Raw genomic sequence first — 15415 nt, forward strand, 5'->3', positions numbered from 1 at the left:
AGATCTGAATGCAATAGAAGCCCTTTTGAAACGTGGCTGAAAGGGAGATTACTTAAATTCCTGATTTACTTAGATTCCTGAATCTCAAATGGGTATTTTCAACATCTTTGGAATCCATGCCATGAAGAACGGAAGCCGTCTTTAGAGGAAAGGGTACTCTGCCCAGCATTAGTACAGTGTTCCTAATAATGTGTTCATTGAGTGTATGTGAGAAGAGAACTACATACACTTTTAATGTAGGGCTGCACAATATGGACAAAGTGTCACATCATGATACACTGCTGCAATCAGGGGTGTAGAGGTACAAAGCTGTCTTCCTGACTCCCTAACTGCCCAATAGACTGAAATGCATGTTAGTGAACCCTTGATGTGATGTGATTTAAAGCTGCCCTATATTGGTTAGATCATCTGAGTGCCTTGATTCATCCAAACACCCACAAACAAATTTCCATGATTAGTCAGGATGCTCAAAGCACACAATATAACATTTGCATATTGCAGCCTTCTGCGATGTCAGTATTACGAAGGCAAGAATCACAAAACAGTTGATTTCTTTTTTTTTTTTTTTTTTTTGCAGCCTTATTTTAAATGCAGAAAGCAGTCATGTAACTTCATTTATGTAGTGGGCTACCTGGCTGTGAAGATGTGGCCTGGGGTATGGAGTCTGTATCAGGCTGAGAGGGAAGGAAGCTGCTGCTTGGGCTAAACTTGGATGGATCTGTACTAAAAAGCTGCAGTATGGCTGTTGGCTCCATGCTTGTGAAGGAGACGTTAAATTGGTCCTCATCATCCTGAAAAAGAGCCAGACCATCAAACCATCACTTTTAGCCTCACAAAGCTGAAGGACTTCCTGCAAGTCTGAGTAGTTAAGCCAACCAATGAGCACACTTGACTGACATACCACTCAGACAGAACTATGCACTATGAGGAAATGCTAGACTGTCCACCTTGCCAGAACCTTCTCATGCTGACACATGTTCCACCACCAGATAACCTGCATTCACTGGTGATGGTGGAATTAGGCTACACCTGCTAGGTTGCTTAGATGTGAAAAGACCAAGATCAATCTAGTGGGAATGCACAGATTTGATAAAAGCCTTTCAGAAGGGACAAGTGACAGCAAACTTGTGACTCAAGCTTTTTCAAGATCAGTACCACCCAGTTTACAATGAAGCAGTAGAAATTCTGGCATAGTTCTTAAATATGCTTATGTCACAAGAGTGTGAAACAGGTGTGATTTTGTGTTTTCATCACATGGGTGGAGGCACATGTATGTAAACAAAAGAAAGCAGAAAACACACTTACTGAGACACAGCATAAATCTTCTGACCTTTAGAGGGCAGCAATGAGTAATGTTTGTTTTAACTCTTTTTTAGGGGATGTTTAGGGGACCGAATAACCCAATCCATTCGTTAGTCAGCTCCACCTATCACATGTAACGCTCCCAACCCCAGGAGGGTGAGGACGGATACATGCCTTCTCCGGCACACCACCTCTTTTCGAACTGCCACCGATACAACGTAACCAGGCAGCCAACATGCCTGGATGAAAGATGCTCGTGTCAGCCAGCATCACACTGAAATGATGTGGGAAAAGGGGGAAAGCCAACTGTGCTCTCTCTGGCTCTGGCTGCTGATGGCAGACAGCATGACCCAGGATTCGAACCAGGGATCCGCAGAACTCAAGCTGTTTCTACAATCGGTTGGACAACTAGAGAGCAAGGGAGCCTAACAGCCAATTCGGCCACTGTAGATTTGTACTTATATAGTAAAATAACATGAAAACAAATATGACATTGTTAGTAGTATAATCAGGCTAACAAACATGATCCTAACCTTATGGAACAATCATGGACATGGTTCTGTGGGGCTTTATTTATAAGGTAAAAATACTCAAAACTGAATCATTGTGAGTCTTACCCGTACGGTGGGCAAAGGGGACTCTGAGGGACTCAACTCAGGCAGTGGTGGACCAGTAGATGTTCTGCTTTCATCTGTCACTGCTGAAGGGGAGCTGGGAGCAACCTGGCTGCCCTCAGTGGCGTCTGCCTGTGAAAGTTTTTGTTTATCTCCGTCTGTCTCTGAAAGGTTAAATCCATCTCTTTCTTGAAGTGCAGGCCAATCAGGCAGTCCTGGGCTCTCTTCATGTTCAATCTTTGAGTTGGACTTCTCCTCGCTGATGTCATCTCCTCTTCCCCTGTCCTCCAAAGTCCTGTAGCTGTCAGCGTAGTCCACTGCAGAGTTATCCAAATCCGGAATGCCCCCTAACAAAGCCAAGTCCTTCAGAGGGTCCTCTGGGCCTCTGTGTCTGGGCAGCGGACGCCAGTGGCTGGGGTATGGCTCGCCCCGTACCAGGGACTGCAGCACCAGGGTCTGAGGAGGCCCGCGCTGCAGAAAGGCCAGCAGGGACTCTGTGCCCGGTCGCTTTTTTGGCTGACAGTTCTCTTTGTGCTGGCAACTGAGAACATAGCAGCGTCTCTCAAAGAACCAGGCCAGGTCACAGCCTGGAAGATCACAGCAGGCCGCAGCACACTGGGTCAGAGACAGCACCTCTGGGACCCGCAGGATGCTGCTGCTCCTCAGCTCGGGAGACACCACTGTCTCAGAGTATGTCGCCCCCTGCCAGCACTGCCCTGCAACTACTACAGCACAAACAAACGGCAATTAATGATGACGGTATTGCAAGTTATACTCATTCTCAATTCTGAATTATGGGCAGAATTATAAAAGCAACAGGAAAGGCATCTACTGCTGTTGATGATGTGTGCTAATCCACAATGGCCACAATGATTTGAGAAGCCCAATTTCCATGCATGTTCTTATAAACACTCCCTAAACGATGATCTCCATATCATGTCATGTGCCAACAAAAGATCCTGTCTAATAACCTACCATGTGTTTTCGGGAGGTTGAAGGGAACTATAGTGTCCAGAGGAAACCCACAGGGACACTGGGAGAAAACAGCAAACTTCTTAAACACAGTGACTGGCATGAAGATCAAAAGTACAACCTCAGGCAGCTGGAGCTGTGCAGCACCCACACTCCATGCTGCACCTCCACGGAATTTTAAACTGTGCTGTTGTATGCATCCCTCAGTCCTTTCTCAGAGGCTCTCGTTGAGTATATTTGGTAGAAACTTCCGTTAATGATCAAAACTAGGCATCCGGGTGCAGCCTATCAGAGTAAAGTGGGCGGGGAGGGGCGAGAACTTAATGCTATGCACACACCCTTGCTTAAATAACTGGGCTTTTAAGAAAGCAGTTGTAAATTCTAGGGGTAGTAATAGGTGCAGACCTTGTATCTACGTTGTATTCTGTAGTATATAATCAGGGTTGTGCAGATTTTAAAATGTTAAAATTGTGTACATAACACAAAATGCACATGAACACAAGGCACATATTCAAGTTAGAGGTGTAGTTAAACTTTTCTTTAACTAATTTAATGCATATGATGGTGATCGGCTTGCTTACAGTCTCACAATATATCGCAGTATATTGCATCATAACCCCTATATTGTGATATACATCGAATCGCCAGGTTCTTGCCAGTACACAGCCCTAATTCAAGTACTCTTTATTTTTGCAGTACTCAACTGCATAGAGGGTATGCACATGATGCCACATGCCAAAAAGACAGACTGAGTGGCAGTGTTGGCGTTCAGTGTGAATGCTGCTAACACAAAAACAAGAGTGGGCTGTACAAGCAGATTCAGCAGGAATTAGGAGCTTTCCTTTTACAGACTGCTGAAAGTTCAAGAGAAGACAAACCAATTGGTTGCTGCAATTCACAGAAACAACTGGAATCCAGGTGTGGTGGTGAGGTCACACTTTGAAAACAGGTGGGATAAAAAAACAAGCCCACTGTAGTTGAGAATTTAGCAACATGCTAAGGTCAAGTATGAGAGAAAGGTCGCAAACCTGGACGAACCAGTCTACTAAACTAGCCTGAATACAGTGGAAAACACTCCTAAGACCATTCACTTGACTTTGTGCTCTCAGATATATGGTTTTATCCTCTACACTGGTGTGATTTGAGCCTCACTTAGCCGGAGGTTCCTGGCCACACCTTATGGGCCATTGGTTCTTTAGTAATTTGGTTGGATTGCTGTTGAGTCCAACTGCCTTTAACTTGAGCTGATAATTGCTTGTTTCATTCCCAGTTTGGTCATTTTCTCTAAAAAATCTAGGCCTGCTGCAGAAGGGGGCGTGCTCAAGAGGAAATGTGACATATAGAGAATAATGTATGATATATTCCCTCTATTGTAATGCATCGAACTTTAAGTATCGCTGCATCCCTTATATACACTGACTTCAGAAAGGCCTGTAAAAATAAGAAGACCAAACCACAGCTCTGGCTGGTCATGCCTGCCTGTCGTTTGCTAAATAAGGATTCAAATATCCTTACCTCTCGTGATGTGCAGGACCAGGGACAGCGACAGGAGAGGCACGAAGTTCATGATCATCAGCTTTTCAACGTGCCTCTTTCTAAAAGGTCAACAAGAATATTGCAGTCTGGTTTAATACAGACCACTCAGAACATGTTTAACAAGCCCTCAGACATGCTGAGAGCATACAAGGTGCTTTACACTGCACAACAAAGCAAACAAAGTTATGATCCAGTTCATATGGAAGCCCATTGAGACCAGATAAATTAATCAAATCCAGCACCTAATTATTTATTTTTAATTTTTTTATATTTTGAACAAATATATTGGGACACTTGCCCATTCACTGATTCCTCTGAAATCAAGGGTAATAAAGAAAAGTGTCTCCTGCTTTTGTTGGAGTATCTCTACTGTCCAGGGCAAAAGACTTGATTTTGGAGCATTGCTGTGAAGATCTGACTGCATTCAGCAACAAGAGCATTTTTAAGGTCAGGATGTTGGACGATCCCCACCCCACCTCATCCCAACGTCCCACCTCATCCCAACGTCCCAGCTCATCCCAACGTATTGGAGCACCAACCATCATTCCAGAGAACACAGTTCCACTGCTCCACAGCTCAATGCTGGGGGGGTTTATACCCCTTTAGCCCACATCTGGCATTAGGCAGCATGGTGCCAATAGGTTCATGTTGATCTGCTCCAGAGAGTCCTGTTCTATTGGCAGTACTTCACTACAGGGACTAGACAAGCTGGGTCTGTATTTGCAGATCTGTGAAAGTAATGGATGCAACTTAAAGTTGCTAAATGCATTCGTTAGAAGGGGTGTCCATAAACATATTCGGATATGTTGGGTATCGAATATTTTTGAAATACTAAGTCACTGGTATGCTTTCTTATTATTATGAGATATTTTATGGAGGTAAAAATGCATTTGATTTATTTTAAGTGACAGGAAAGGGCTTCCATAAGTTCACAGCCATCTTGACTAAGACATGCCATCTTACCGTCGCCCTGACAGCGCTGACCTCATGAGGAAGAGCTGATCGACTGAATCATCTGCTTGGAAACACACATAAACAAAACAAATCAATACTAATGAGTCATGAATCAGTAAATGAGTCACATTAACCATACCTCACCACTTATTTGATCATATCACTGCTGTCATACAAAAACCTTGTATCTCTAAAATGGCAACTTAAAAAGAGAAGAAAAAATGTAACTTTTGGAAGTAAAAATGTAAAAATATTTATAATTTAATTTCTATTGGTTCGTTCAACACTATTTAACTGACTACAATCAATTCCAATTATGTCAAAAAGTTAAAAGAAGCAAAAGGACCCAATGTTTGAGCGACAGTGACGTTATGATATTACATAGTTATAATTAAGTAATAAATGCAATATAATGATATTTAAGTAACTATCATTATTTCTACTCTTATTAAGGGGATGAATTAGGTAATCAACAGTATTCAGCTAGCCTAATGAAAGCATGCCTCCTCTCGTTTCCCTGTGCTTTTTCCACCAGATAAGGCGTTAGTTCAGGGGGGTGGATTATACGAGGTGGTTTATTATGAGTACACAATAAAGCTTAGCGATCCCACAGCCCGCGTTTTAATATGGAAAAGTAAACACAGTGAACTTCATCCTCCTCGAGGCTTCTCTGACAGAGGCTTTACAGCTGCCCAGGCCTGTGTGTGTGTGTGTGTTAATGTTGACAAACAGCGGCGTTCAGAGAGCAGATTCAACCGCATCAGCAGACCTCTAACTACCCACTGCCCCTGAGCTGTGAACAGGCTAGCGATGGGAGCTGAGCTGCACTAGCAGCCTGACAGAGGAGAGGAGGAGAGGAGAGGAGAGGAGAGGAGAGGAGAGGAGAGGAGAGGAGAGAGGAGAGGAGAGAGGAGAGGAGAGGAGGAGAGGAGAGAGGAGAGGAGAGGAGAGGAGAGGAGAGGAGAGGAGAGAGGAGAGGAGAGGAGGAGAGAGGAGAGGAGAGGAGAGGAGAGGAGAGGAGAGGAGAGGAGAGGAGAGAGGAGAGGAGAGGAGGAGAGAGGAGAGGAGAGGAGAGGAGAGGAGAGAGGAGAGGAGAGAGGAGAGGAGAGGAGGAGAGGAGAGAGGAGAGGAAAGAGGAGAGGAGAGAGGAGAGGAGAGGAGGAGAGGAGAGAGGAGAGGAAAGAGGAGAGGAGAGGAGAGAGGAGAGGAGAGAGGAGAGGAGAGGAGGAGAGGAGAGAGGAGAGGAGAGGAGAGGAGATGAAAAGGAGAGAGGAGAGGAGATGAAAAGGAGAGAGGAGAGGAGATGAAAAGGAGAGAGGAGAGAGGAGAGGAGATGAAAAGGAGAGAGGAGAGGAGATGAAAAGGAGAGAGGAGAGAGGAGAGGAGAGGAGAGGAGATGAAAAGGAGAGAGGAGAGGAGAGAGGAGAGAGGAGAGGAGAGGAGATGAAAAGGAGAGAGGAGAGGAGAGAGGAGAGAGGAGAGGAGAGGGATGCTGGAGAGGGATGCTGAAGCATCAGCTTACCGTTACCGTCGTGTTCGCTCGCTGCTGCTGGGTGGTCAATGGTGGGGTGAGGTCTGTCCACACGAAGGCGGATGGAGGGTGGAGGGGTGGGCGTGCAGCGCTGATCCTGCAGAAGAGAGAGAGAGAGAGAGAGAGAGAGTGTGGCGGAAACACTGAGGCGGGGGAACACGGCGCGCGCACACAAACACGACGCTACAGCTCACGTGTTTGACGATAGAGCATGTAGCTTTAGCAAGTAGCTTATCTGGTTTTGCTCGACATGAATTACACGTTGCAAAGCAAATAGCAACTTACAGCCAGTCAGACCTGAGCTCAAACACGCACGGGTGGAGCGGCTTTACTGCTGAGGCCTATTTATATCCTACAGCGGGGAATCGAAAGTTTGGAGTCCTGAACTGTCCTTCAGTCAGGAAACCGAAAGAGAGCGACAGAGTTACAGGACTGAACTGGTGGGAGAGGTGAGGAGATCTAGTTTCATGCTCAGCTGCTCTAATGGTAACACGGTGAGGTTGAACACTGTGAGTCACTGTGAGGATACTGATAGAACTCATAGAGACTAGCTGATGTGTCTGTAGCTATGGCTGTAGTGTCACACCTGTAATGTAACAGAAAGTTGTGTGCTGAGCTGTGTGTGCAGTGTCTGCAGTGTGTGCTGTGAGTGCAGTGTGTGCTGTGAGTGCAGTGTGAGCTGTGTGAGCTGTGTGTGCAGTGTGTGCTGTGTGTGCAGTGTGAGCTGTGTGTGCTGTGTGAGCTGTGAGTGCAGTGTGAGCTGTGTGTGCAGTGTGTGCTGTGTGTGCAGTGTGTGCTGTGTGTGCAGTGTGTGCTGTGTGTGCTGTGAGTGCAGTGTGTGCAGGGTTTGCAGTGTGTGCAGTGTGTGCAGAGCTCTCTGGGCGAAACCAGTTTCCAAATTCCTGGCTGTTCTTGAGACGAAACTGAAAGCAAGTACGGAGAGTTTCAAGGAGCTCAGACATGGAGAACACACAGGACTGTGGAGAAAGGTAAGAGCAGAGCTTTAATGTAAAACCGGCTTTATTTATAAAAGAAAAATAATAAGTGAAAGTGATTAGGGTAAATTTTTGGTATTATTACAGACAGTCAGACTATGGTGGGTCTTCTGAAATGCCTGCTTGTGGAGTTTCAAGGAGCTCAGACATGGAGAACACACAGGACTGTGGGGAAAGGTAAGAGCACAGCTTTAATGTAAAACCGGCTTTATTTATAAAAGAAAAATAATAAGTGAAAGTGATTAGGGTAAATTTTTGGTATTATTACAGACAGTCAGACTATGGTGGGTCTTCTGAAATGCCTGCTTGTGGAGTTTCAAGGAGCTCAGACATGGAGAACACACAGGACTGTGGGGAAAGGTAAGAGCACAGCTTTAATGTAAAACCGGCTTTATTTATAAAAGAAAAATAATAAGTGAAAGTGATTAGGGTAAATTCTTGGAATTATTACAGACAGTCAGACTATGGTGGGTCTTCTGAAATGCCTGCTTGTGGAGTTTCAAGGAGCTCAGACATGGAGAACACACAGGACTGTGGAGAAAGGTAAGAGCAGAGCTTTAATGTAAAACCGGCTTTATTTATAAAAGAAAAATAATAAGTGAAAGTGATTAGGGTAAATTTTTGGTATTATTACAGACAGTCAGACTATGGTGGGTCTTCTGAAATGCCTGCTTGTGGAGTTTCAAGGAGCTCAGACATGGAGAACACACAGGACTGTGGGGAAAGGTAAGAGCACAGCTTTAATGTAAAACCGGCTTTATTTCAACTTTAGAAAGCATGGTGGTTGGTGTGGCGCAACAGATAACACCACCACCTACCATTGCGTTACAACAACACCATGTGGGAGACCAGGGTTCGATTCCCGGTCTGGGTGACTGTGCTGCGCTACACCAATAAGAGTCCTTGGGCAAGACTCCTAACACTACATTGGTCCACCTCTGTAATACGAGTAACCTTGTAAGTCGCTATGGATAAGAGTGTCTGCTAAATGCCGTAAAATGTAAATGTAGAAAGCAGGCATTCATGTAACAGAACCTTGTTTGTGGACCGTGGTATCCAATTCCCTCCACAAAGGGCCGGTATGGCTGCAGGTTTTCATTATAAACAACCAGCAGCACACCTGACACCTGACAACAACTGGTCAGTCCTCCAACAACAGATCACAAGTGCTTCTGCCTGGCTGGAATAAAAAACCTGGAGTCACACTCCTGCTATAGGCTTATTTATGAGTTTTAATGTGAAGACCCTTTATGCAGTAACTACTGTAAATGAACCAGTGAATGCAATAACATGTGTCGTTTGAGGAAATGAAGTATGGGCCAAACAGGTCTGTAGAGTATAAAGAGTTGTATAAAGTCACACTGGGAGATTTCCAAAGCCTAGTAACTCTATGGGGACCCATTGTTTTTAAGTGTCTTCAGGGATATCATAAGGAAGAATTATTGAATCAGTAAAAGACCCTAATAAAAATATATAACCGCTTCCCTGAATTGCCATGGTTCTATCTAGAACCTCTAAAAAAAACCTTTAAACTGTATTTTTAAGCATGTGCTGTATTTTGTTGCTAAATATTTCAGTAATACTATTTTAAAAGAAAAATAATAAGTGAAAGTGAGTGAATTTTTGGTATTATTACAGACAGTCAGACTATGGTGGGTCTTCTGAAATGCCTGCTTGTGGCTCTAAGATAAAGTGACTAGTTTATTTTCTTCATTTATTTACAGTCTTACTGATATAAGGGCTCCAGAAGAGGGCGACAGAAACAGCAGTAGAAACCCTGGCGACAGCAAAGCTCGAGACAAACATGGCAAGAAGAAAAAAGGAAAGAAAAACAAGCAAAATAAGAAAGCATTGCTCTCTGAAAACAGCCTAACTAACAAGACAAGCTCTCACGAGGGCTTCAGCAAAGAAGAGCAGTGCGTGAACAGCGTGCCCACCTGTGACAAGTCGACTCAGACTGAGAATAAGCCCACCCACACAGAGGCTACCCAAACACTCCCACTCCAGTGCACGCACACTGACAAACCCACAGAATCCAAATCAACCAACACTCAGCGCTCCACGCTCACCTATAAGCAGGTGTATGAAGGACAGACGTCCTCAGATCAGTCGGGTGAACACAAGGCCAGTTCTGAGGAACAGAGTCGAGACCCTCGCCTGCTCACCGTGCTCACCTGGAACATAGATGGCTTAGATGTTGAAGACCTAAGGCAGCAAGTCCCCAACCTGCTGGCGTATTTGGGAAAGTGAGTGTCGTTTTTTTAATGGATCTTCAGGCTGTGTGTTTAATGCTTTTTCAAGGGGTGCACAATATATTGTTTGGATAATCTGTGTCATGATATTGGCCTTTGATACTGAAGTTGAAATATAAAAAAAATTATTCATGGTGTGCACTGTGCTAATTGACTTATCACACTTTTAGATGAGAGGAGTTTAGAGGTATTAGAAGGTCATTTATGTGGTCCAGTAAATTTAATAAATATATAGGTCAAGGTTTTGGTCACAATAATGCAGACTGGTAGGTCTGCTTCATCTAAAGTAATGGCACAACAGCTCCATATCAGCTCCACTTCCCACATAGGAGCACAGACCTACAGGATTGCATACTTTTTCAGCCAATGGTCAGGACCCCACAGGACCACCACAGAGCAGGTATTATTTGGGTGGTGGGACCTTCTCAGTACTGCAATGAAACTGACATGGTGGTTGGTCCACCCTGTAGATGTAAAGTCAGAGACAGAGGCTCATCTGTTGCTGATCAGTTTGTGTTGGTCATCCTCTACGTCCTTCATCAGTGCTCACAGGACACTGCCCACAGGACACTGCTGGCTTGATGCTTCTGGTTGGTGGACTGTCCTCAGTCCAGCAGTGACACTGAGGTGTTTAAACACTCCAGCAGCACTGCTGTGTCTGATCCACTCATACCAGAGCAACGCACACTACTAACACACCTCCACCATGTCAGGGTCACTGCAAGGCTGAGAATGACCCACCACCGAAATAATACATGCTCTGTAGTGGTCCTGTGGGTTCCTGACCATTGAAGACCATCAGTATCAGCCAGGAATTTTCATACTATTTCCCATACTCTCATCATAAGAAGAGAGAGATACCTGAAAAGCCATTTTTCCTGTCCTAAAAATTAGTGTCCATACATTTCTTTTACAATCTGAATGCTGGTAATGTGATTCTTTTCCTGCTTTCTAAGGCACCGTGCAGATGTGGTACTGCTGCAAGAGCTCATTCCTCCCTACCTGATGATCTTAAAGGAGATTATGACTGATTATGAGTTTCTGCAAGGTAAGCCTCCTTCTTTTTGACTTGGGGAACATGCAGTGTCCGTGTGCTGTACGAGTAACCTTGATTTTGCAATGTTCCCTCTTAGGCAGTGACAGTGGCTACTTTACAGGAATATTGCTCAGAAAGTCCAGAGTGGAATTGCTTCAGAGCAACATTGTCAACTATCCCACCACAGAAATGGGGAGGAATCTGCTCATGGCCACTGTGAGCTTGTTAACTTATTCTCTTTTAATAAGCGTTAAACAGCAATGAACTTGAACTGGCAAATCTGTGTACTTTGTTGTCATTTATGAGACATGCTGGTTATGAGTTATGGTTATTTTTCAGTCCATTACCACTAAATCTAATAGTGTACATCATGACCAAAGCAGGCAAATCTATAAAACAGCTGGAGCAGTTACGCTCTGTATTCCTTCCTTACTCCCCTTGCCTCTTATCTTCCCCTGTGTGTATTTGTGTGTATGTGTGTGTGTTTGCATATCCAGGCAAATTTCTCAGGTCATCAGCTGTGTTTAATGACCTCTCACTTGGAGAGTGTAAAGACCAGCTCGCAGGAGCGCTGCAACCAGCTGCGCAGAGTGTGGAAGCGCATGAAGGAGGCACCAGACGGCCAGACGGTCATATTCGGAGGAGACACCAACCTGAGAGACTGGGAGGTGTGTGAGTGGGAGGGCTTTGTGGGTGTGTGTGATGGTGTCTGGCTGTCTGCATTTTACATCACTTTTGAAAAGCACTAATGAGCACTGAAATCATTTCACCACAGGTATTATGTTCAGAAGCTTTTCACTGAATCCCAGCTCGTAAATCATGTAAAACTAGAGTAAACCTTTTGGTGTTTAGAAATGTTTGCAGGGGGTCTGTCGCAGTCGGCTGTTTACTTCCACCATAACTTTTAGTAAGACAATCATTTATATTATTAATCAGTTAGCACCTCTTTTAGGAAGGAAAATCTTTTGAAATCTTTAAAAGAGTCTGAAATCAGTAATAACATAATATAATATTCATAACTGCTCAAAGATTCCAAAATACTTTACTGGAAAGAAGTTAGGGCTTTAAAAATATGCCATTAAAAATTATATAGAAATGGGTGTGTCCATCTGGTCCATCATACTGGGATTCAGAGAGCAGTAGGAGAATTTTCATTCTTCCAAACATCATGGATGTCATGCAAAAACCTTGTATCTATCTATACGTCTTTTCATGGGACAACACTATAGAAATGAAACTAGGATATAACTTAATAAAGAGTAGTCAGTGTACACCTTGTAAAGCAGTATAGATTCTTCTGAAAATCACTCAACACACACAGCCATTCATGTCCAAGTAGTATATCTCACAGTGAACATTGTGCCCATAGTGACCACTAATTATTATCTAGCACTGCCTTAACCATTTACATTCATGGCATTTAGCTGACGCTCTTATCCAGAGTGACTTACAAGGTAACTCGTATTACAGAGGTATTACAGAGAGCCAATGTAGTGTTAGGAGTCTTTCCCAGGGACTCTTGGTGGTGGTGTAGCACAGCATAGTCACAGAGACCTAGAATGGAACCCCAGTCTCCCACATGGTGTGGTAGCTCATTGGCATGTAGTAGTGTTATCTGTTGAGCCACATCAACCGCTAGTCCTACCTTAACCCTCTTGGGCATGGAACTCAGCAAATCCTGAAATCCTGGATATAACTCTAAGTTATATCAAAGGTTCATTTCTATAGTTTTGTCCTAGGAAAGGATCTAATAATATATCTGCAGAAATGTGAGGGATGCACTCAATTTTGTGAGACACTGTACTTAACCTTTAACGGAAGTCAATGTAAAAAGATTATATTCCAAGTAATTTTGGAGCATTTCTATTGGTTCATTCATCATGAAACTCTGACACAGTGTAAACAACAACTGCCACATAAAAAAAACGGCATGTGATTGGCATGTGGCTTAGAGGCATATTACAATTGACAGTATCTCACAATGCATCCGTCCACCATACACTCCTGTAGCCTAGCACCAGCATTGAAAAGTCAAAAAGAGCAAAGAGGCAGTCAAAAAGAAGTAGGAACTTACAATGAAGTAATACCTTGTCCTAACAACAAGCAAACAAGCCAAGGCCTTTCTCTACATGCCAGTTGATTTGAATAGACAACCTGTTTCTGTGTTTGAAGTATCGCTCTGATAGTCCCACCTCAGCATAAAAAAAGATATATCAGAAGTATTACTAATCGGTAACAGCATGCAAAGCAAAACAAACTGGCTGAGTTGTTCCTAAGTTATAACTGAGGGAAAAAGCCAGGAATCACCAGTAGTTGTGAGGAGTGTAAGAGGTTAAGTTAACCAAACACGCATGAGGAGAAACCGAGGTGGAGAACAGAGAGCTTTGGCCTTGTGCCTACACTGCAGCACACACATATGGCTGATATGACAATATCTTGTGATATAGCACGACCTTGTGTGACTTTGAGTACTATTGTTTTATCATGTTTTTCATCGAGTTGTCGAGTTTTTGCATGATTGAGTAACAGCTCTAACTGGCTTGCCTGTATTGTGTGTGTGTGTGTTAGGTGAAGAAGGTTGGGGGTCTTCCAGACAGCATTACAGATGTGTGGGAGATGCTGGGAGCGCCTGAGGATTGCATGTACACCTGGGACACTGTCACTAACAACAACAAAGATCTTCCCTTCCCTGCACGACTGCGCTTCGACCGTGTTTACATGCGAACGGCCAGAGAGGGCGCTCAGCTCCGTCCAGACAGCATGACGCTGGTGGGGCTGAATAAACTGAAGTGTGGTCGTTTTATCAGCGATCACTGGGGCATTCTCTGCACTTTCTCTTTTCTCGAGTCATGAGAGGAACAGTGCATAGATAGATAGATAGATAGATAGACAGACTGATATGTAGGTAGGTAGGTAGGTAGGTAGATAGAGTGGTAGTTTAGAAGCATAAAAGCTGGAATCTCTGCTAATAATCTGGTGGAAGTCTAATTTTATGTGAGTGATCCTTCTCATCAGTTTCACTGTTGAGACCTAATATGAAGGATGTTTCCCTCTAGACAAGTAATGAAGTCCTTATAATTTAAGAATTCCAAAAGAGAGAACTCCTTATTAAAGGAGAATGGACTCAACGTTACAAAATGAGCCTAAATCAGTGTTGTTTTCCTGGTGCAGTGTTGATAGTGTGCTCCTGTTGTACAGCCCATCTGTACTCAAGCTTGTTTTGTCAAGTCATTGTTTTCCCTCTCTCCTCCACTGGAGGGCAGTCTAACAATACTTTGAGATTCTCATCATGTAAGCATCAGGTGTCAAATGCAGGTCCTACAGAAATCAGCGGATTTTCTTCCAAACACACCCAGTTCATACCAGAGTCATTCAAGGCTCTGCTAATTAGCTGATGTTAAATGAGGTAGAACACCCCGCAGCGCCGAGACCCTTTCCAGGACGACTTTCACAGCTCCTGCCACAGGTTCTTACATTTACGAGTCACCATTTACACCATTTACAGTTATGTCTAAAGAGATGGATGGGAGTGTTTTTTTGGTGAGGAGTTGGGAAGCAGGCCTTGTGTTCTCATTTGGAAAATTGATCTGGAGCTCATCTTCTCCGCTGCTTAATCCGAGCAGAATTGAAATATGCAGCTAAAAATCCTCTGGAAATTAGGAATGATGGCCGACTGTCAAACAAAAATGATCATTTGTCGTTGGAGATTTTTTGGGGGGTGATTGGGTTAGTAAAGAGAAATGTGCGTATGAGCTCTGCACCTATGTGGATGCGACTCAGAAAAAGGCAGTTTCACGTGACTGCCTTTCTTTGATTCTTTTTAATATTCAGTGTTGAGTGCTTTACTGAAAGCATTCTCTCACCATAATCACCAGTGTCAACAAACACAGTCTCCTGAAGCAATTTAAAACCAAAGGTCATAATGCTGTGCATCTATGCATGTTTTGGAATCAATAAAAGAACTGAAGAATAAGACAGAGCGATTAATCACACATTTCAACACACATACATCGATGTCCTTCTCCTCTGTTGTGAGCATGCATCATGAAATGACGATAATTGAAATGCCGCTCCTGTGTATGATATTTAATGGGTTGCCTAATATTGATAGATGCCCTAAGTGAGACATAAAATGAGAAGGATCTTTAGTCTCCTGTGCTAATGACTCACATTAGGTGTCCAGTAGTTTGTAGAAAGCTGCTGAGTCCACCCCTGTTTGTTTC

General features: G+C 43.7%; 2 protein-coding genes across 3 annotated transcripts in view; one reads left to right on the forward strand and one right to left on the reverse strand.

Annotated features, from left to right (window-relative positions):
• kiaa0319 (KIAA0319 ortholog) overlaps nucleotides 1-7038 on the reverse strand; it is a 20025-nt gene extending 12987 nt beyond the window's left edge. Inside the window, exons 1-5 of the mRNA XM_072680085.1 lie at nucleotides 6901-7038; nucleotides 5388-5439; nucleotides 4404-4483; nucleotides 1920-2641; nucleotides 632-791 (exon numbers count right to left, since the gene is read on the reverse strand). Coding sequence (XP_072536186.1) covers nucleotides 632-791; nucleotides 1920-2641; nucleotides 4404-4483; nucleotides 5388-5413 — 988 coding nt within the window. The 5' untranslated portion in view covers nucleotides 5414-5439; nucleotides 6901-7038. The remainder of the gene's footprint in view (nucleotides 1-631; nucleotides 792-1919; nucleotides 2642-4403; nucleotides 4484-5387; nucleotides 5440-6900) is intronic.
• On the forward strand, nucleotides 7036-15165 carry tdp2a (tyrosyl-DNA phosphodiesterase 2a). Of its 2 annotated transcripts, none has more exons than XM_072680086.1 (10): nucleotides 7036-7898; nucleotides 7992-8081; nucleotides 8175-8264; nucleotides 8334-8447; nucleotides 8541-8630; nucleotides 9629-10150; nucleotides 11113-11204; nucleotides 11290-11408; nucleotides 11690-11860; nucleotides 13761-15165. In XM_072680086.1, exons 1-10 carry the CDS (start codon nucleotides 7870-7872, stop codon nucleotides 14043-14045), a joined length of 1602 nt encoding a protein of 533 aa, XP_072536187.1. In that variant the 5' UTR covers nucleotides 7036-7869; the 3' UTR covers nucleotides 14046-15165. The 2 variants fall into 2 exon arrangements, with proteins under 2 accessions (XP_072536187.1, XP_072536188.1); XM_072680087.1 differs by having other exon boundaries at nucleotides 8358-8447.
• Nucleotides 15166-15415: the final 250 nt, after the last annotated feature.

This window comes from Salminus brasiliensis, chromosome 5, assembly GCF_030463535.1.
Source record: "Salminus brasiliensis chromosome 5, fSalBra1.hap2, whole genome shotgun sequence".
In the NCBI taxonomy this organism is placed as follows: Eukaryota; Metazoa; Chordata; class Actinopteri; order Characiformes; family Bryconidae; genus Salminus; species Salminus brasiliensis.